At 39.6% G+C, this 23144-nt stretch overlaps 1 protein-coding gene across 1 annotated transcript in view; it reads right to left on the bottom strand.

Annotated features, from left to right (window-relative positions):
• WDFY4 (WDFY family member 4) overlaps positions 1 to 23144 on the bottom strand; it is a 115120-nt gene that overhangs the window by 72621 nt on the left and 19355 nt on the right. Inside the window, exons 12-25 of the mRNA XM_066323894.1 lie at positions 20642 to 20735; positions 15885 to 16099; positions 14924 to 15024; positions 13749 to 13956; positions 13402 to 13478; positions 12484 to 12702; positions 11315 to 11499; positions 8093 to 8324; positions 5952 to 6103; positions 5303 to 5414; positions 4999 to 5189; positions 3317 to 3469; positions 2885 to 2958; positions 1920 to 2081 (exon numbers count right to left, since the gene is read on the bottom strand). Coding sequence (XP_066179991.1) covers positions 1920 to 2081; positions 2885 to 2958; positions 3317 to 3469; positions 4999 to 5189; positions 5303 to 5414; positions 5952 to 6103; positions 8093 to 8324; positions 11315 to 11499; positions 12484 to 12702; positions 13402 to 13478; positions 13749 to 13956; positions 14924 to 15024; positions 15885 to 16099; positions 20642 to 20735 — 2175 coding nt within the window. The remainder of the gene's footprint in view (positions 1 to 1919; positions 2082 to 2884; positions 2959 to 3316; positions 3470 to 4998; positions 5190 to 5302; positions 5415 to 5951; positions 6104 to 8092; positions 8325 to 11314; positions 11500 to 12483; positions 12703 to 13401; positions 13479 to 13748; positions 13957 to 14923; positions 15025 to 15884; positions 16100 to 20641; positions 20736 to 23144) is intronic.

Raw genomic sequence — 23144 nt, forward strand, 5'->3', positions numbered from 1 at the left:
GGACACCCCAAGAGTCACACCTGTGTAAGAGCATTGTCCAAATGCTTCTTTATCTCTGCCAGCCTTGGTGCTGTCACCGCTTCCCTGGGGAGCCTGTTCCAGTACCTGACCACCCTCTGGGGGAAGAACCTTTTTCTAATTTTCAGCCTAAATCTCCCCTGACAACTTCAGGCCATTCCCTCAAGTCCTGTCCCTGGTCACCACAGAGGAGAGATCAGTGTCTGCCCCTCCTCTTCCCCTGAGAAGGAAGCTGTAACTGCAGTGAGACTCCCCCCTCAGTCTCCTCCAGGCTGAACAGACCAAGCGAACTCAGATACTCCTCATCTGGCTTCCCCTCTGGCTCTTCATCTTCCTGGCCCTTCTTTGGATGCTCTCTAATAGCTTAGTATCTTTCCTGTATTGTGATAACTGAAACTATCTACAAATCAAAGTAAAATATATTCTGCTATGCAAACATTTTCTCTATATACTTCAAAGGTCTTTCACCAAGAAGAAAGGAATACTGAGTCAAGCACTCAGTTTATATGAAAGATTCTGAGCAGCCTGTGGCATTCCAATATCACTGTTATCGCCACTTGGTTTCCAAGCATAGAGAGGAGAACAGAGAAACCTTAGAAGGTCCACTGTGAGGAGGACTGGCACCTTTTTGCACCTGTAATTTGCTTTTACACATTACTTGGTTCTAAAGATAGAAAGATTAATGTAATATATACACATTTAGTGAAAGTGCACAGTCTCCTCCTGCCCACAAGGAGGGTATTACTTTAGGGACAGAACACAGTTGTTCTGCAGGGATGGCCCACACAGCAATGCCCTCTAGAAGTCCAAATTTGGGAGCAGCAGAAACTCCAGCACCTCTCAGTACTGCTGAGAGCTTGTTAAAGTCTCTGCTGTCCTGGAGCCAGGAGGACAGGGGCTGTCTCTGTCCACTCTCTCAGCACTCATGGGCCTGACAACTAACCATATTACCATAGAATAACAAATCATGATTAGTTAAGAAAAAATGCTCATTCACACTCCTTACAACATGACAAATTTGATGCACTAAATCCACAACTCTCACCTGTCTCACCACCTATATGAAAAAAGAACAGACTAATCCCTACAAGCCCAGGGCAGGAGTATATACATACAGGTAATATATATCCAGGAGCATACATTCACAAAAGAGCTGGCAAGCACCAAGTCCATGTATTAGCTCCACAGTTAACTATTAGAAGTGCTCATACTCTCCAATAGAACAAAAGGCAGAGTCCACAGATTTCATATGCAACTCTCTTTCTACATTTTATTAAAAATAGAGCTTTAGAAACAGAGCTGCCATCTGTGCAGTGCATTTCCCTGGGAGTTAGGTGGCTGTAGACAGCACTGTGTGGACTTTCCTCTGCTGATAAGTTACAGGCTGATGCAATTAGGCTGGGAATATAAAATGAAGCAGTGCTTACACTCTGTGAAGAGCAAAGAAGGATTTAAATGCTATGCTTCATGAAATTCTGACTAACATAACTGATTGAAATTCAGGAACAAAAAGGATTATTACTGGGATATAAGCCAAACCAACAGGATTAGGTATACAGTTCTTTGGGGCTAAATTGTAAAACTGTAGTGATACTTTAGGGACAAGGCTTTAATTAAACCAAATATTAAGTACATGTTTGAGTAATCCCAGTCATACCTACAGAACTGTCTGTGCCACCATTATAATGGTCATCATTCAATTCACCTTTATGCAAATATAAGGTTGGAATGAATGCAAGAAGTTTTCATCAGTTTTTCACCAGGGGATCCTGTAGTTGACAAAGCTCTGGTGCTCTCCCCAAAACGTGGTGAGGGAAGATCTACTGTTGAGCTCTCTCCAACACTAGCAGAAGTATAGCTCATCTGCAATCTGAGGAAAAGCCATAGACCTTGAAGGTTACCTGAGAACATCCCTTGTATTAAAGTATCCTTGCAAGAGGTGGGACAGAATAGTGCAGGCCACAGTGATCTTGGAGCTGCTGATTTCAGGATCATTGAAAAGGAAAACAAGCTTGGGCACCATTTGCACCTGGTAGGCAATTGCAACATTCTGACTTGCATCTCTGTAAAAAAGCAGAGGGACTATTAAAATCGTCTACTGGAAATGACCAAATTTATTGAGTTTTAGCCAAAAGGATTCTCAGGTTGCACCAATACTTTGTACTTTTGGCTTCTAATATTGTCTTTATAACATTTCAAACACCGTCAGACAAACTGAACATGTGTCAGTGATGGAGATCTAAAGACTACTTTGTGTGTTTTAGTCTTCTCCTCTGCCCTCTCCCCCAGAAACTGCTGCATTCCAAAAACTTCAAAGAAAACATTATTGCATTTTCAAGCAGCAAGTTGGTAGCAAAAAATGCTATTCCTGTAAAACTTAGCAAGGGGCACCAGACAGCTCTGCACAGAGCTTTCTGCTACCAAAAGGCAGGAATCTAGCTTTACTCAGCCCCTCTGCCACGCTTTGTCGCTTTAGATACATTTAACTCCAGTCCAGATTATTAAGAATATTGATAAAAGGGTTGTGTTTTGATTTTAAACACAACTTCAGTAACAAATTTTAAAAAATTATTTTATAGTCAATTCAAGCATTCAGATTTCTCCTCCCCAGCAGGTATTTAAACTTTCATTGTACAGCAGTGGTTCCACGTGAACCAGATATCTTTTCCCAGTCTGGCCCCAGAGTCATCTCAGGGGCTGTTCAAATCACTAACTCCAGGCTTGAAAGAGCAATAGAGGAACGATTCACTCCCACAGTCTACTGATTCCTACTGGGATTAGATCCTCTATATCCACCTCAGAGTTCCAGCTTCAGGTTACAGAGGAGTTTGTCCCAAAGGTTTCTGATTCAAACACGTGCTTATACCTGGAGGACTGCAAGATTTCCACAAGATGGGAAAGAAGAACAAGGTCAAGATTTTCTGGTGCTTTCATCCAAAGCTGAAAGACAAAGGAAAGCAGAGGTTTTACTGCTCTGCTGAGCTGTGAGAACCATAGCTGCATCAGAGAAACAGTTAAAATTAGGGAGGAGAACATCATAAACTTTCAGTGTTACTGTAATGCAACCTGCAGGCACTGGGGAGTCCCTGCTTGTGCAGGGAATTGTAGCTCCAGTTCTAGCCCTGAGCAGACCCTCTGGGAGTGTTCCTGCAGACCTGGTGGGCCCACAGTGTGCTAATGAACAACACACAACCCCATCCTAAATATTGCATCCAGGAGATGCTATGAACAAACCAAACCTTGTATTATACAGCCATCTTTAATACAGCCAAACCCACAGTAACATGAACAGTTTTACCTCAAAGTTGCAGAGAACATACTGGAATGCACTATAATTCTTGATGACAGAAGATTCAAAGCCCAGTTCAGCTGTGCCCACTAGGGAGAATATTAACTGTAAAATCCTGTTGTTTAGTAGCTGAGTTTTCCTCTTCAATAGATAGCTCAGCAACTGAAAAAAGAAGATGGAATAAGTATCTGCCAAGTATAAATCTGTATTTATAAACTAACATATAACACTTCTCTTTAATTCAAGACCAACATTTAGTTTACTCAGATGTAGCAGTCAAGCATGCACACATTTTGCATAAGCATCATAAAGAAAATGAAGATTTTGGTCCAGACATAAAATTTCATGCAGGAAGTGTAATGATGAATTTTTTGACGGAGCTTGGCTGTGGCATTGAACAGGAGGAAAATACGTGCCATATTATGTTGAATGTAATTTTAAGAAAGAAACAGACAACTAGAACGGTAAATAACCACAGTAGGTGCTCTATGCTATTCTTCATGGATGTATTCTTAATTGCTTATAAATGGTGTCAATTAAAAAATATTAATTTTTACTTCCCCAAATGAAAACCATCTGTGAAACATTGCCTGTTTCTCAACTGAGGCTACTTTTGGTTATGCAACAATTTCCCCATACTGTGAGAAGAATGTTCAGGAAGCCATTACATTTTGAACAGGTTGGGAAGAATAGAAATTGATTTGAAAATACATTTGAAAATACAAGATACATTTGTTACTTGGCTGTAAAAAAAAAGCTTCACTCCATTGCAATTTGATGATCAGTCACATGGAGAGAACACTATTTATCAAAAATTCCAAAGGAGCAGCTCACACACAATATAAAGACAGGCATTGACCTACAAGAAAGGACTGGGCAAGCAGTGTTTAAGTAGGTTAAATATATTCATATAAATTGTGATCAATTTATGAATAATTTGCATGTTGGAAAAAAGAAAGTTTATAATAAATCATTCATGAAATCCTAATGTTAAGAGTTTTGTTTGGATCCTTCTATATTAAAGAGTCTTCTTTGTTCTTTCAGAGTTCTCTGCTTTGCCTATACAGTGCAAAGTAAATTGGACTGAATTGAAATTTCCCACTTGAGCCTCAATCCATCCAATATTACATATATAGAATTTATATACAACCAAAATCTTCAGTCTGCATTGCTTTCAGATTTAAAGATTAATTTGGGACAGACCTAATCAATGAAATTCAGGCAGCACTTTTTTATTTCAGCACAATTCTGCATACACTGTGAAGACTGAGCCATAGAAGTTCCCTACACTGGGCAGTCTGTAAAGAAGAATCTTAGGCTGTAGAGCCTAGGGGAGGAAGAAAATCTACCTGAGAAGTGGTCTTTTGTGTGTAGAATCAAGTGTGTTGGTAAAAGGTGGAGTGGGTCAGTCACAAATCTGCTGCACTGACTCATTTATTTTATTAAACCATGTCTGACCAAGAGACATCTGTCCTCACATTTCCTTTAGCAGATAAACTGTTACAGAGGATCCCAGGACTGTAAGCACAGGATATACAACATTACCCTACATCCCCCTCCTAATTTAGAAAGTTCCAACCACAAGTGGCTATAGTTAAGATATGTTTGGTTCATTCCCACTGATAGATTTGGGGATAAATATCTACAAGGGAAAGACTATAACCAGAAGGAATGAACAAAAGCCTGTCTACCTGGTATCCATGGATGTGCCTCATCAGTTTTCCACTCAAGGGGCTACTGTTGAGGATGGAGTTCAGGACTTTGACAGCTGCATACATGGTGTGGTCATCACGGGCCATAGCAATGAGACCCAGGAGAATGGCAGGGCCTCCAATAAAGTTCAGGCTGGTAGCTGCTGGAGAGGACTGGAACACTCTTACCCCTAGGAAATTGCAGTGTTACTCTACCAGGAAGTTACACAGATTAAATCTATTACTGGACAGGAAAAAGCTCCACTCTTAAAAGAATATTAAACATTAAAACAAATGCATTTACCATATCGACCCACAGCAACTGACCCAATAGTCCGCAAGGAACCCGAGAGGTGTCCAGCAATATTCTTAGCTAGGAATATTGGAGTTGAACTGTCCCGAGAATTAATCCCAATCTAAAACAGATAAAAGGAATTTTAAGAAAAAAACTTTGATAGTATCAGGAACACTAAAAGTAACAAATGCATGTTCTAATACTTAAGATTATTTTATTAATTTTAGACTATGAACACCATTTTTTTTTCATAAAAAGTTGATTGTAAGGACAAATATTCACCCACTAACAACATCCCACAATGCCACTACTTTCACCTTTCAATAGACCTGATATTGGCAAGAATGATAGAATAGCATGTGAAAACTTCTTGTGAAGGCATTAAGAAAACACAGACTGAAACAAATTATCATAAAACCTGAAAATTATGGCTTCTTTTCCTGTTTCAAAATATGCTTTTAACATTGTGCTCACACTATCCAATCTATTCCTCTCCACGGGTGAAAATTAACCGACGAGTAGAACAAAGTTAAGGAATGGAAAAAAAAGTTAAAAAAAATCACTGAAGGTACACAGGCAAGACAAAGTCAGAAACTTGGCTCCAGGAAACTGATTAAAAGCCAGAGAAAACTTGTTTAAGACAAGGGGAATTTGTGACCTCTTTGGCAATTAGCCGACCATCCACTTCATTGTAAGAGCTCTTTATGTCCTGGACTGTAGTGAGAGAGGAGCACACGGCATTGATTCCAAAAGAGATCTTTTCTTCTGCCACCAGAGGTGCGATATTTTGACCACTGTACTGGTCCTCACCTAAAACAAGAAAGACTATGAATATCTGAAGGAGCTTTGCTTGTTCAGCTTGCAAGACAGGAGAGAGGTAGGTGAAAAATAACTGGATGAAACTCAAGTCTAGGAAATAATTTTGTTTTATCTTAACAATAACCAGAAAAAAGCATTCACTCTTTGCAACAGTCCATGGCAGCTTGCATCACCAGCAGCTGTGTCCTCTGGTAACTGCTTTGCCTTGATTCCTTATTCTCTCATAACGTCTCATGAAGCTCAGAAATGTCCAGAATAAACCTCTCTCTGTCCACACAACATAAACACACTTTCTGGACATAGAAAACATTTCAGAGGCCTTCTGTGTTTCTGGGAACTTTGTCAGGGTACACAAGCAAAGATTTGATTGGAAGGAGAGCAGAGGCAAAAGTTCAGAGCTGCCAACTCCCATCTGGGAAACTTCTAAAACGTAACAGGTTCAGTTGTCTAATATGAAATTCTCATATGCATTTCTTTAAAGAATTTTTTATTCCTGAACACTTGGAAAAACTATATGTACCTTTATTAAAAAAAAGAAAGTCAAGTTATATTTTTGACAGCTTTATAGACTGGGAAAACAGCTGACATACAAACCTGTTTAGTAGTGCTGGTGACCCAGCCCTTTTTGGCAAAAAATTAGTTCACATACCACATGAAGATTAACTATAAATTAAATGTCCCAAGATTGTGTCACCATTTCCCTTCCAGCAGGACTTGGTCTGCAGACTAAGCCTCTGCACACTGCAGCTGATTAGGGAGACTGGGGAGACAGGACACAATACTGCCAAAAATTCCCACTGCTGTTTGCAACAAGTCATAAATCCATTTTAAGGAAAAAATAAAAAATAAGAAAATATTGACAAACAAAAACCAACAAAAACAAACCAAATCCAAATAAACCACTACCACCCAAATATGGTATTCGAGGGGATTGTGGTAAAACTTTTTTAAAGTCAAAATTTCCATTTGCCAAAGTTTCTTTGAGTGTTTTGATGGAATTGAGAGAGTGCAAGGAGAGAGTGCAAGATCATTTTGCAATTAGAGGATCACATCTCATGTGTTGCTATGCAATTTCCCTGAAACAGGACATCACTAAAGTCAGATGGCCACAATCTATGACTGGTACTAAAGTCCATCTAAGAAGAACTGTGCAGAAAACAAGCCCCCTAGACTTCATAAAGACTCAATTACTCAAAAAATCAAATCCTTCTGACTTCTACAGGTAATGTTTTTATTTCAGAGTTGTACTTTGACACCATTTCTCTCTCAACAACCCCTTTCCACACTTGACTCACAGCATTCTGTGTGTAGATTGACAGCATTCTGTCTGAAGGAGTACTCTCAGCCACTCTTTTTACATTGTTTTAGGCTGGAACATCACCAGGAAAGATTATTTTGCTCTTTTCAAGTGAGGAATGACCATCCCATTTCATGCCAAGGTCTAGTACAGAAGCGAACGCACTACTTGTTGAACAAACAGTAATCAATAACTGAAATGTTTTGTCTGTTTTGTCTGTTTAATAATTGAAGGTAACAACACACTTTAGTTAAAAAGCCTCTTCATTAAATGGAATGTAACTTACTCCCCTACCCCTCTCTGCCCTGTGCTCTCTCCTGTTTTGCAGGCATTTGCAGTTGACCTCCATACTTCTCTTTCTGCCTTTTTTTCTCTTCTTAGCACTGGTAATGCAGAATATCTCAGTTAAAGCTTCTTGTCCAACAGAAATCACAATCTTGCAACTCAGGACATGTTATACCTCTTTATTCTTCTCTCTCTGCTGCTTGATTCCTACCCTTCTTTCCAATTCACAGTATATCTTACTACAATCTTATACAACATATACAACATTCAGCAATGTAGTTTTCCAGACTTTTTGAGTGATTTCTAGACACAGTTGGAACACTAATAGAAGATCATAAAAATAAAAAGAACACTGCCCAGATGAACAAAGAGTGGCTGATATGAGAATTATCACATACCTTGAAGTTGTACTGCTTGGAAATTGCTACAATACTGAGGGCCAAGCTTAATAATAATTTCTATGGTTTCCACAGAAATGGCTTCTTCGAACAAATGTGAAGGACCAAGGCGCCAGGTCAAGGAGGACTTCTGTTTCCAAATTCGAGGAGTAGCTATGTACCCATAGACATCAATAAAGGAAGAGGGTTCCATGGAGACACAGCTACCTGGTAAGGGCTGGAGATACTGCATCTGCAACAGAGAAGAAATTCACTGAGGGGATCCAATACACTCAGGGTGCCCTGGGGTCTTGTTCCTGTAAGGTACAGCCTGCCACCTCTTTGCTCATTGAAGTCTCAGCTGTGCAGCACAAAGTATATTGGGTCTGGCTGAGCTGGAGCTCATTTTCCCCCAGCAGCCCTCAGAGTGCTGGGCTTTGCACAGAGAGGAGCTACAGAGGGGTTGATAACACACCAGAGTTGTGGCTGTTACTGAGCAGAGCTGGCAGCATCAGCACTGAATGTCCAACATCCCCCCTATCAAGGGGCTGGAAATGGCAAGATCCTGGGAGGGGACACAACTAGGCCAGTGGACCCAAATTAACAACAGAGATATTCCATACCATATAATGTCAACTCAGACATAAAAGCTAAGGAAAAGAGAAGGAAGGGAGGGAATTAATTATTTACAATGCTTGCCCACTACAGAACTGCTCCATGTGCTGAAGCCCTGCTTCCCAGGAATTGACTCTACAGCACTCACTTGGTGGGAAGTAGAGAATAAACCTATCTTTTATCTCTTTGCTTGTGCACATGAAAACTGACTTCTACTTTAATAAAGTGCCTTACCTCAACTTATGAGTAATTTTCCATCTTATTTTCTCTCCTCTGTCCAAATGGGAATGAGAGTGATGCAGCTGCTTGATGGGCACCTGGCATCCAGCCAAAGTCAACCCACCACAACAATTATCAACTGCTGTTCAAAAATGGACTTTGAGAAGTATTGTAAACATAGGAATTTTGAATGTTTAAGCTAAATTTTTGTTCCAAAAACATAGTCAAAAGAATTTCAAGTATTGGCAAAGAAAAAGTCTGTCTTCACTCCAGACTTTTTTTCCTTCCCTAACTTCATAACCCCGACTGTGACATTCAACACAGACATAAAAGTTACAGACCACATTAGTACTGGCATAAATGGAGAATAAACAGTTTTTGAAGAGTGCAGATTGTCCAATTGCATCAATAAACTTCAGTAGAACTAACATTGTTTAGGAAGCAGGCCCATTTATTTTTGGAACCAAAATAATGATTTGACTTCATAAACTGAGTTTAGTATTTTATTTAACTGTAGAGAGCTAACAGAAAGTAGTTGGAATTTTTTGGTAGCAAGAAATTATATTGTACTCTAGGGCTGAGCCCTGTCTTTAACAAGATGGGATGTTAAAGTATGCTGATAGGATGGGATACTCCAAGCATTTACTGGTCTCTGACTTCTGTGATTTAGAAAACAGGGTTGGTCAGTAATAAGAGGCAGGAATTGACACACTTGAGTGAATAAATATTACACTTCATGCAACACAATAACACATCCCATTCCAGCTCCACCAACTAAAAATAGCCTTAGTTAATAATAAAGGTTATTAACAATAACCTTTGCCCATTTTTAATTTCTTAGGCAATCTTTCCTTCACTGTGCATATCAAGATGAAGGCTTGCATTAAGTCAGTGAACCCAACACTGGGACAGTCTTTTGTTTACTAAAGGATTATTTTATTTATGTGAGCTGTTTCTCTGAATTTTAAACACACTTGCTGTGAATTCTTTCATCAATTTCAATGTTTAGGCCTAGTTTTATTGATAACTTTCAGTCTCATTTGAAGGAAGTCAAATTAAATTAAATTTTCATTCTTGAAATGGATATAGGTCCCAAAAGGCATTTAGGAGACAGATCATTTTTCTCAAGTATGGGAAAGAGAATATTTGGAATTAAACAGGTTGTGTTTACAGGGAAGGAATAAAACACACAAGTGAGCTTTTTGCATGCTGAGATTGAATGGAAAGATAAGAACAAAATGGAAAAGACAAAGGTTAAATTTTCAATTCATAAAAGGATTCTACTCAAAGACCAAAAATCCACCACACCAACCAGAGATGTAATAGAAAAAACAGGCTGCATTTTCTACACTGTATTCAAAATCAAAAAATGAGATACCTGAAATAGTATGAGTTTAACTACAAAACCAGGAGCATGATAATATTAATAACAGAAACCAGGGGCTAATCTCATTTATCTCGTAGATTATGAATCCTTCAGGTGCATTTGGATTACGTTTGCCTGATATTTCATGCAACTGACTGCTGTGTGAAAAAAATTACAAGAAATTGCATATTAGGGGAAATACCAGTACACTAATATTAGCAATGAACTCATGAATTGATATCTCACACACTGAATAACTAATCCAGAGGAACACCTATCTGTTCCTGAGTGCTTAGTGTGCTAGTGAGGAAAAAGACCACTGACTGATTATTCAAAGGGTGTAAGAGAAAGAGGAAAGCTTGAAACATGACCAAACAAGATGTTTGAGGAAATTCCTCCTAGCTTTGGATTTTTGCAAAGAGCTGGCCAGTCACAGCAGCTTATTTCTCTGTGACATTTCCACTTTTCAAGAGCTTTCTTCAAAAGAAAGAGTGGAGACTCTCTGCATAACTCATCACCTTTGCAGGTTTTAGCCTAAACCAAAGTCATCCTTGATTTAGGGCTCTCTGGTCACACCTTGATGTGAAGTACTTTTATAGCTGACAACTTCTGCAGATCTTGGGCTCAAACTGATAGATCCTCTGAATCACTAGTAAACTCAGAAAGTTTTATCTGAGGGTAAAACTGAATTTCAGCAACATAACTCTGAGCTACCTGCAACCTAGATATTCCCGACTATACAGGAGCATCACCACTCAAATTGCCCTAGTTGTCAACATGCTGAAGGGGGAGGGCAGAACTAGTTCAAAGCATCAGTATAAGCTGGGAACACACCTCTGAAAAGCAGCACAAGTACACCCTGTTTTGTACAGATTTCTGACTCCACTCACACCCAGCACAGTGGCACGTGTTACATGTGTATATCACCATGCCTTGAGTTTCTCGATTAATACTGTAAAGTCACAGTAGGTGCCTTGGAAGATGAAAAGGCAAGGCAATACAAGGCAAAAATCAGGCACAAGATCTATGCAGAGAGGCTTTACCTTTGAAGAGCCAAGCATCTGACCATTTATATAAGCCGACACAATGCAGCTCTTCTTTGATTCCTTAGCAACTGTCACTGTGAGATGATGCCACTGGCCAGTGACCAGAAGTTTGCCACAGCCGAACTGGACTTGCTGTGGAAATGGGGAGGGATTTAGGACCTCACCCTCTGGTTCCATAATATCTGTAACAGCAAAAACATGGATAAATCAACAGAAAGTTTTTCGTCTTCACCTGCCTCTGGAACACGACTTTCAAATGTGACAGAAAGAGCATGACACTCTGTGGGTAGAGTGTGATTTGATGCTATTGGGTCTAATGTCTTTAAAACACTGCCCAAGTTCTGTTATCAGGACCTACAACTTGCACACCTCTCGAGATCCCTACAGCACACAATGTGTCACCCTCCCAAATAACACCTGCTCTCTGCCTTGAGGCTGCAAAACTACCCCGAACTAGGACAAACCAAATATATTCACCAAGATGAGAACCCCTCAGTATATTTACAGAGTTAGCTGACACAGAGAAAAAATTACTTGCAAATCCATGAGATGATAAAAGTCTGTATATTCATTTGTAGCTTTTAAGAAAAAAGGCAAGCTGGAATTTTTATCATTATCTAAGGCAATCAGAACACTCATACAATGTCAGCTGGGCATGAAAAAGTCCCAGCTACTATTCCTACTCTATTTCCAACCCCCTCTGGAATATTCAATCACATTTACATTTGAAGTGCCAACTCTACTCAATAAGGAAAAGGGTATAAATATCAACAGGGAACAATATTAACAGACTGGCATTATAGAAAACATTCTGAAAGCAAGGAGAGGAAATGAGTTGTTTCATTAGGAAGCTAGATCACTCCCCAAATCCTCAGTCCTACTCTCCAAACTTGCTTGATGTCACAGACTGGTTCAAGCCCAGTCTCCACAACTGCACTCCACAATATAATGACACTCAAAAATTTTCCATTGAATATTGCAGTAATTCACAATGCCTACAGCAAACTTAATAATTAAACACAGGTAACAATTACAATCATAACAGGATTCAAGAAAAAAACTGAAGAGAAATCTCATTAATATCCTGGGTACTTCAAAGAAGAGTAAATTTATTAATGAAAAATCCAGATAATAAAAGCACACAGCTTGACTGAAAAGAGCCATACCAAGTGGCTGGAATTCCACTTCTTCTGTAGAAATGACCAAAGAGAGGTCCTGTGGGAGGAAGCTTACAGAAAAGCAAACAAATTCTTGCTCCATTCTGGACATGTGTCTCACAACTGTAAGGAAGCGGAGTGGGTGGCTGTGGTGCACCAAACCAAACTTGCTAACCAGGAACCAGCAGGAGAGTGTCAGGCCACTTGAGGGAGGGAATGTTCTGCTGCCTATAGACAGGAATAAAAAAGCATTAATGAAGTTGTTTTCCTTGTGCAGACATTAGCAAACTGTTTTCTGTTTCATTCTTCCATAATGTAGAAGAACCAACATTAGATTATGGGGTTTAATTTCTCTTCTGTTGGACTTCATTGCCTGTATTCAATACCACAAAGATTGCACATATGCGTCTGTGCACATGTGTAAATGACCTAAAGCTGACTAATGAGAAATGACCACTAGATCTCCATGCTATGGAGCAGATGAATTAGCAATCTCTGAGCCAGGAAGAAGTTCTCAAATTTCACAAAAATTTGGGAAGCAAAAGATACAGCTATTTCCCAGTCCTCTCAGTGAAGGATTTTGTTGTATAGGAGAATCCCATTAGAAAACCAAGTGGCAGGTCCTATTCCTTCCATAGAAGATTACCCTAAGATCTGGTGGCTCTTACTTGTTAAGACTGTTTTCTTAGAAGCCTGCTTTAAATTTGTATTGCTAATATTAATTCATCACGCTACAAAGCTGCACCAAATGACCCATTTTGCTGAGCAGTGCAAGTTATACAGTTCAGAGCTGGTCTGGGACACAGAGACAGAAATATATTGAAATGCACAGCCTATGTCCTGCCCTTTCTTACAGCTGTTGAATGCTTTTCTTGGGGCTGAGAAGTCAGCGCTCCCAGCAAGCTGTAGGTGAGTCCAAGTGCTTACCCATGCCAGTCCCCCCTGAAACAGATTGGTCTGCACTGGATCCCATGACAGTGGCCAAGGTAGGGAGGTATAAACACCTATACAAAAGCAAGCAAGAGCCCATCATCAGAAAAAAAATCATCCCTGAGGGTCACCAGTGACTTCTGGTATTGCAGAGTCATGGTAGCAAGGCAGAGAGTAGGCTGTCAGCAGTAAGACAGTAAGGAAATAGGTTGGCAACATTGCTGCATGGAAGGCAGCCATAGGGGACATAGATTAAGATGAAGAGATAAGTGAATAGTTACTGTGTTCAGAGTAAGGGCTTGGAGACCCCAGAGCAGCTAAAATAAAAGCAACAGCAACAATACCCATAGCCTTCCATGGACATGTCAAACTCCACAAAGGATGGAGCTAAAGCAGTGCTGTGTAGCTGGAAGTTCCGAGGTGATGTCATGGAGATGAGACTCATGGCAGTCTGGAGTGCCAGTGCAGATCCCTTAGACAGCCAAGGAGAGGTCCTGACAGGCACAATGGTCTGAGGATCAGATTTACTGTACACCACACTCTCTTCTGAACCTGAAAGATGAACAGTGTCTAACCAGATCAAAGTCTGCAAGTCTTTTTCCAGTAACAGGTATTGCCTGTATTCTGTGCATCCCTGCTCAGAACAGCACTTCATGCTTTCGAGATAACACATCATCATCAGCCTACAGAAACCCTACAGCAATACAAAATAATATTGCTCTGAAGGCATTTCAAAATGGGAGGCTGTCAGGAGAGCCATAGCCATATTTTAGCAGTATTTTCTTCCCACACTTCTTCAGGCAGCTCCAGAGCTCATCCTACTAAGAAATATCCCCAATCCATTGGTTCCATTTTTCTTACACAAAGACCATTCCTTCAACTCTGTTGTAACAGAATAGTCACAAGCAACATGTGGGAGAGGACTTGAAGAATGACTGCAAAGAACATAAGACCCAAATATAGACTACACCGTATCAGGTGTCTCAGGCATGAGAGTAGGATAAGCACCAAATACTACTATACTGTAGCCTCTCATCTATAAAACACATTAGAGCAGAGAAACAACTCAGATGGAAAACAGCCTGCATAAGCAAGGTAGATTACTAGGACACCCTAGGGACCACAAAAAGCAGTGCTCTTTATTCCCATCCTTATGCTATTTCTATCTATAAATCACAGGAAATTATGCTGCAAATAAAGGAGACACTCCCCTTGGTTTGTAGAACATTAATATTTTTATAAATCCTGTCCCTGTCTGAGCCAGCAAAATCTGAGTTTATACTCAGCATCTAACTTGAGCAAAGATATTATGGTTTGATCTCTGCTGGCCATTAGATCAGCTCTCAGTGTTGTTAAGTATCATCCAATCTGGGGAATACCCAGTGAAAATCTTCTAGGCATACTCCACCTTCACAGTGACTGTCTTGGAGCAACCAACTCAACAGCGTTTTCCAGTAATTTCTAAGACATCTTTAACTCAGCCACTGTATCAGCAACAGGCTGTTCCCTGTGTGCTTACCTGCATTAGCTGAATCACTCCCCTGACATGAAAGTACCTTAGTCTTGTTTGTGCTGGGCCTCGAAGGTAGTAATGGAGAACTTCCCAGCCACAGAAATTGCCTAACATGAAAGAAAAAGGTCATTTAAAAAAAGGAGAACAAGCCAGACACAGCTGGAGTCACAGCAACCATGCAAATACAGCTTAGACTTCTGGAGAACAGTTTTTTAATTGAACATCAAATTTTAAAGACATCCCAAATAGAACAGAAGAACTCATTTCCATTTTAGCAGCACAAATATTTCGCTTGCTTTATACTTCCCTTCAAGGTTTTCCTGTTGAAAAAAATCAAAGATTTCTTTTCTTCATCAATATTTTTGAATAGCCCCACATTTTCAGGAAAAAAATCTATGGGTTGGGGTTTTTCATTGAGTTCTTTTTTAGAAATTCTATTCTGTAGTTGAGTGAAAGAAATACAGTCTTCCACTGAATATTTAAATTTATCTGCACTCTGGTAGCTGTTAAGTACTGTAATGTCTAGCACTTGTTAGCATTAATGAAGAAAGTGCAACCTCAAACTGGAAACAGCAACTGAGGAAGGAGACTGCACTTTTTATTCTTGCCTCTGTTATTGACACGGATCTGAGACATGAGAAAGTAATTTTTACTCTGCAGAAAACAACTTCTCTCTATAAATACGAGAGAATAACCCTGCTTGTTTTGCAATGACTTAATTAGTTCACTCATAAATGACTTTACAAACCCTGCAGAGATGATGCAACAGGACATTACAGACTCGTACCATCTTCAGGAGCCATTTAAGCATATATCCTGCAATCAGTGAGAAAGGAGGATTAACTGGGACTTGGAAGAAAAGTCTTGCTGAATTAGAGTACTACGTGAAGCATCTAATTATTTTATAACCTTTGCAAAAAAATGGTATGACTGAAGCAAATTGATTCCATTAGGTACAATCTTATACCTTAACACATGGGGCTCAACAGCCTGTGAGGAGAGCTTCTCAAACACCCTAGTGAGGGGCAGATGCAGGGGATGACTGTCACTGCAGAAAGCATCTTGACAGGAGGTTATGATTGTGCTCAGCAGGCCAGATTCACACATCACCTGACGACTCTTCTCTGACTTCACCAAGGACTGGATATGATCAACCAGAGCACACTGGATTTCCTGGGAAAGCTGAAATGGACACAGAAGTCAAGTCAGAGGGCTGGAACTAAATTGCATAGGGAAACTGATATATTCTATTTTAATTTGTTTTTCAATTGTCAAATCCCTGAGTGTAAACATCTGGTCCAGAAAAGAAGCCCCTAAGGCAAGAGGCTCAAGCAGAACTGCCTGGCTGTTCTATCAGGCTCTGCACTAAAACAGTGTACATATATTCACTGAGCAGCTGCCTGGCCATCCACAGCTCAGCTCTCCTGCCTCTACTCTGTGGCAGTGAAGGAAGAAAACAGTCAGCTGTCATTCAAGCACAAGAGACCACCACCAAGGGCAGGTTATTAGGCATAAGCTCCAAGACCAGCACAGGAACTCAGAACATATTTAACATTAAACCTGTAGAGAGCCAAATTGACAGCACTGTTAAATGAAACTGTATCAAGCAATGTCATGAAACAATTTTAAACACTTCTCCATATGTTTTGCAGAATTGAAGCTTTACTTCATTATTGCTACTTAGTGATCTTACAGTCTCTCAATTCTCATAAATTATCTTTAGAGCAATTTGTTCCCAATTCAGAATCAGTGTATCTCATTGACCTAACTAGATTTCATGTTAAAGTAACTGGATCATATATTTAAACACAAATCCTACAAAGATGAATTATTCCTTATTTCCAAGAGCTTTTGAGGTTTCTCACATGCTCTTCTAGGAAACAGATATGCAAACTTTTAAAGAAAAGGACAACAATGGTGACAGACACACAAATGAAGGCAATGGGATTTGATTTTATAACATGAATGAGAAGCAACTCATTCAGAATAAGCTTATTAAGTGTAAAGAGGAATTGAGCTCTTTTGCATTCAACCAGACAAAGCCAATACAGGACAATTTCAAAGCCAACAAGCAATTTGTTTTCGAAGTTTCCCCAACTACAACACATAGAAAACAATACATCCATTGAAACATACTGTTTTTGCAAACTCAGCTACCATTTGTCATATCCGAAGAGTGAAATCTTTAATTGGATAAGATTTTCTTCTCTCTGAAGGACTATTCTTTGCCAGGGACATACGTTTCACTGTGCATTGGGTCACACATAGAAACCATCCACCAGACTAAACTACACTATTACAGTGTTTCAAAGTCTCAGCTTTTTAATCTTGTAATTAACATTTTACTCAATTTCTGACCATATGCAGGAAAGTATGTGCAAATATCACTAAAGAGAATGACACAGGTCTAGACTAAGTGGAGCAACTGGTTTATTCCAAAATAAATCCAATAAAAGCATAATGGTGTACAAAAAGATTGATTGTTTTCATTAGCCTAGCAGCTCTGTCAATACCAATATTGCCTTGTTTTGAATAAAATGAGCTGTTTTCATGGATCTTTGTTCCAGGAAAATGTTTAGTGGAAGTATTAAAGGTGGCCAGGAAACCATGCTGTGTATTTCTGTATGCATGGATTGATTTTCTTAACACTTATGCACCGTGAATCAGGATATTGAAGGTGCAGTTAGAATGTAGCAGAGCTCTGCCTCAGGTTAGAGTTTTAAGGGCAAATGTCACCTAGCAATTTGCCCAATCTGCTTAAGTGGTTCCCAAATTCTTTCTTCTAAGAGTCCATAGTTTCAAAACTTGGTAGCTGAATTTAATTCACGGTGATTCATCTTCAAGATTATTACGCTATATTCAAGATAAGCAAAAATGATGAACTTTTGTCACTGTGCATTCACTTCAAAAGGATGCAATTTCCTTAGATTGAAGAACAATATAACAATAATTATGTGTGTAGAAGTACTTGAAAAAATTTACTTTTTTAACATCTACAGGGAGAACAAGTCATTTGGCATAAATTTAAAGCAGGGGTCAGGGTATTTTTAAAAGATGCAAAATCCTTATTGATGCACTGTTTTACTTTCACAACAGTGACTTTGATAGAAGCTCATCATACAAGAGACATGGATGAAAACAGAAAGGAAAATCTAGCTGTGGAATCAATAGTATTAGTTGGAAAATATATAAATAATTTACATGATTAATTGTGTGAGGATTATTTTTTGTCTCTATTCAGAAGAAACCTCCCAGAAGGATGAGACAGAACTGAATCATGTTTTTATTCTTTTCTCAAAAGTTTTTTCCCTTACTCACCCTTATCATATCTAGATGATCTCTGTATCTGACATTACAAATGGATAAGATTTATCATGACACTCTGGAGTCTTAAAATTTCAGTCAAGGATGAGATGTATCTGAGAGGAAACTTCTTTTTTTTAAGGTAGAAAACATGCTGTGAATATCCTGAGCCAAATATCTAAAGTGGATACGAACCTGTCTCAATTTACTAAATGTTTGAAACGTGTAATGCTATCTTTCATCACCAAACAGACAACACATCAATAAAAGGAAAATCTATCTTGCATGTGGTCAAAAAACATGGAGTCTGATGGAAACTGGCTTACTTCCAGTCGTAGGCATGAACATGAGCAATGTGCTCTAAATACAGTTTACTGACTCAAAGTCTCTTTACTGACTCAAAGCTCTTGGTCAGTTTTAAAGTTTAAGCAAGTTTCTGTACCCATGACACTCAAATGATTTTTTTAATCATGCCTAGCAATGGCAGGAATATACATCCACAAATATATTCTCCTCAGCTTTTAGCTGTCATTCCAGAAAGGGTAAGAAATGGCTGAAGCGCAAAATCACCTGTTTTACTGTCTGCTACTGGATTTTCTACACTGACAGGCTCAACATTGCTTCAGCCCATCATTTCTTAGGTCTGATAAAGGTCACAGAGAAGTTGCAAAATTGGCAGGAAATTGATATTTTTTCTGAGGGTCAGAATCAAAAGTACATTAATTTTATTGAGTTCCATTAATGTTTCTGTAAAAGCAGTGCTTTCTCATTGCCAATTTTGTGAAAGCAAAGGGATCACACATGACCTGAACTGATTCTAAGATTTTTCCAGATTACTGGAACAATCTGGACAGTCGGACCTAAAATACCTATCATGGCACTAAAACAAGCAGAAAGAGATGAGTTATTGTATCTTCCTCTCCACATTTGCTCCTTAAACATGTACTTTTGGATTCAGTCTTAAATTCAAAGCAAGAAGCCTCTTCAGATTTTTTAATGAAAGTCTGCAGTACATCCACCAAGCCACTAAGTCATCTCATCTAGCTGTTAAATACTGTGACCCTAGAAAAAATATAGTACCTTGTTTGGGACAAAATATATCTACCTAAAGGATAATTCCTTCAGTTATTTTCCTTCTACCAAGTAGCTCCCCTTCGCTAGCCACTGAGGTTAAACCTTTTGCATCAGATCTTACCTGACTCCAGTGTTCCAAGTAGAATCTCCTGCCACAAGGATTCATGCAGTGGTATATGTTATGATTAAAGGTATTAAAGTCCAGCCTTTTATGTGTTTACCTGTCAGTATCTGAAATACTTCCCAAGCTCTGAAGCAATAAATTCCCAAGCTCTGAAATACTCTATTTATTCTCTCTCTCATTCAATGATTTTTGAATAGAAATAGCCAGGAAAATTCTTATTTTCCTTTATTCCTTTTTTGGATTATTTTATGAGAACTCTTCAATACATTTGTTAACTCCTGGCTAGAGTTTGACTCAGGACCTTACATAATAGTGTTCCAATTTTACCTGAGGCAATCATATTTACAACAGCAATACTAAAACACTACCAGTAAGAATTTCTTATTGACTAAGAAAAAAGGAGTGAGAGAAAAAAAGGAAAATATGAGTATACTTAAATACATAACTGAAATCGCTAGAATTTGTACTCTAATCCTTCATACTTTTAAGAACACTGCCATCTACTGAGGACCTGAGAGGCTCTGCCTCTTACAGGGCTCAAGTCCTAGAGACAATTCCAATTTCTTGATGACACTCTCATCCGATTAACTGTTCTACTTGTTTTTCAGAAATTAATTACTATAATTAGCAAAATTTCACTAGCTGATGGCTCGATTCCAATAAACAGAGTTGGAATGTGCCAGCAGTTATTTGTCCCTTTCAGAGCTCCGTATGAACAACCTGGTTTTATTTCAGTCCCTCCATATGTACTTTGACTGCATCCAAGTATTTTAGACCAAACAGCCAATGAAATATAGGCAGTATCTTTATTCAGAGAGGGTGTGCATATATAGGAGGTTTGACAAAGAAAAACACATTCTAAGCTTCATTAAAAGTTTATGGACCATTAGGTCTGAAGAGTCAGACTGTTCCGGTTGCTAGGCCTGTTGGCAATACTTTAAAGAGTTTTCAAGGCACTTCTACATTATGCTTATGCAATAAGTATTCTGGGACCAAAATCCATGTACTGCATCAGGCAGGTACAGAAATGCTTTGGCAAACTGACAGCCAAAATCTTTGTTCTTACATCTGTTGACTCAGTGAAATTTGTTCTGTTCCTCCTGACAGTGTTTTAGGTAAATATGGTACAGCCACATTTGCAAAGACTAAGCAATTCCTGGAAATGAAGCTACACAGAAGTAGAAGACACTGTTAAGATGACATTTTGATATGTTCAGACTCACCTGAGCATGTCCTTCTTTGTACAGCTTTGGCAGCAACCTCACCATGACACAGACAGCACCTGCATGCACAATGGGGCAGTCTCTCGTTTCCAACCTGCAGTAAAAAGACATATCATAACTATCATTATGAACAGCAAAGAGCTTCTAACAGTGCTCCAGCAGAGCACAGCATTAAATTCTCCTAGTAGCAACCAGGCTCAGCACTGGAAACTAAGCAAACAGTACAATGACCCAGAACAGCTGGATGCCTTCTTAGAGTAGCAAAGACAGGACATCACCTGCTCACGAGCCGACATTTCAAGGAGCCACACATTCAAAGATGTGCAGCAGCCTCTTTAAACAAATTTGCCTTTGAAGATATTTGCAGAACAGAGAACAGACAAGCAGAGGAATTGCTGATGCATCAGTCCACAAGCAGTGTTATCCTTTTATTTTCTAGGAATTTATAAGTTGGGTTATGCAGTAGCTTCAGTACTTTAAAACATAATGGAAATAAATAAAGGTGAGACAGTCTTGCTGAATTCAGTATGCCACCCTCCCCTTCCAACACCAGAATTTGCCTAAAGAAGTAAACTAAAGTTGAATATCTGCTTTCCCACCAGTTTTCATTTTTGCCACATATGACTTTTTTTATGTTCAGGCACAGGAAGGAAATGAGAAATCAGAGGCATCACAGAGAAGATCTGCTCATGCCATTATGCAGGCTAGAGGTCAGATATATCTCAAAGATGAACCCACAACATAGCAAAACCTCTAGTTTAGGCACTACAGGCTTGTCTTGTTCAGAGTATCATCAACATTTCTGGGTGCACCTCTGAACTGGAGTTGTGATGTGCACTGTCAGAAATATCTGTCCCAAGCAGATCTCACAAGAAAAGCAAATGCAACATCTAATGGCTGTAATTAGACTGACAAAATAAAGCACAATATGCTTTATGGATTGTATGAAACACAAGGTACAAGTATAAGATTAAGCATTAAAGAAAAAATAAAAAGTATTTCAAGGGAAGTAAAGGAGGGTAAAAAGGCTGCAATTGAATGTTAGCCACTCCCAAAAAGACTCATCTGATACAGCAGAACAGGGAGTAATGTGTAGCACACTGCCACACAGTGACAAATAATTTTTACTGCACCCTCAAGGAAGACAATTTCAAATGAATTGCTCATTTGCAATATTTTCTGTGCAATAAATCAAAATCAGATCTGGTATAAAGATTGTTGCAGCAGTGGTTTCAGTGTGGACACATGCACCTGTACTTGATGAATGGGAGAAAATTTTTAAACGTCAGAGAAAAAAGTACACTGAAAATACAGTCTCCTCCCATCTCCCAGAGAAAACCCACACTATTTTAAAAGAGAAAAATCCGAGGTCACTAAAATCAATAGGGAGAAATCATGGTTGGAAATCTCCTGGGCTGGAAACAAACTTGGCATGCTAGCCCAGGCGAGCATGAGCCAGAGTGTGCCCAGGTGGCCAACAAGGCCAGTGGCAACCTGGCCTGAATCGACAATAGTGTGGCCAGCAGGAGCAGAGGAGTGATTCTTCCCCTGTACGCGGCACTGGTGAGGCTACACCTCGAGTGCTGTGTTCAGTTCTGGGCCTCTCACCACAAGGACATTGGGCTGCTGGAGTGTGTGCAGAGAAGGGCAACAAGGCTCATGAGGGTTTTTAAGAATATTATGTAAACCTTTTCTCCAGCCTTCTCTGCGGTTTTTTTCTCTGAGATCCTCATTTCACGGCCTGTGTCAGCACAAAAACTGTGTTCCTGGTCCAACTCCTACTTTTGCAAATATCCCACCTCACACTCATCCCCCCGGGCTATCATACCAGCCCTGCGATTCCACTCCATCTCTCTCACCAGTATCATGGTGTGAACAGCAAATCTGCTCTGCACTGGTGCTACTTAAAAATAAGACAAATAAGGGGTTTGGGGGGCAAAATGAGATGTCACAAAGAACCTGAAGAGCCATTAGCACAGTGAGCTGTCTGTGGTAACAGCAGCTGCAGCAGCCATGCTGCTTGGGTGGGCACGAAGAAGGGTTTCCCTCCCAAAGAGATCAGCCTCAGTTAACACAGCTTGCAGCAAGCTATGTCTAATCACCAGGAACAAAAGGCAAACCAGAGACCCCATCTGTCGCAAAAGGTGTTTCAAACATTACTGCAGGAGCAGGAACACAGAGGGCTGGTTTTGAGATGGGAATGACAGGGTCAATTCCCCTGTGTTCCAGAAGCTTGCAGCATCATTGACCACAGCAGTATAAGGGGCTAGAATATTATCCAGCATTAAAATACCAACTTTCCTTTGTATTAGTCACAGGCTCCTGCCAGGATCATCCCCTTTCTCTTCCTCCTTGGGAATATTAAATATATGTTGTAAGATGGGGCATCACAGGCCACCTACACTGACTGCATTCAAGTTCCTCCTTTCAAGCTGCAGAGCTGCTGCCTGGAACCTTTTCAGGGGGAAGTGTGAGTGTGGAGTACAGCTAAGAGGAAGCTGCA

The sequence above is a fragment of the Sylvia atricapilla genome, chromosome 8 (assembly GCF_009819655.1).
Source record: "Sylvia atricapilla isolate bSylAtr1 chromosome 8, bSylAtr1.pri, whole genome shotgun sequence".
In the NCBI taxonomy this organism is placed as follows: Eukaryota; Metazoa; Chordata; class Aves; order Passeriformes; family Sylviidae; genus Sylvia; species Sylvia atricapilla.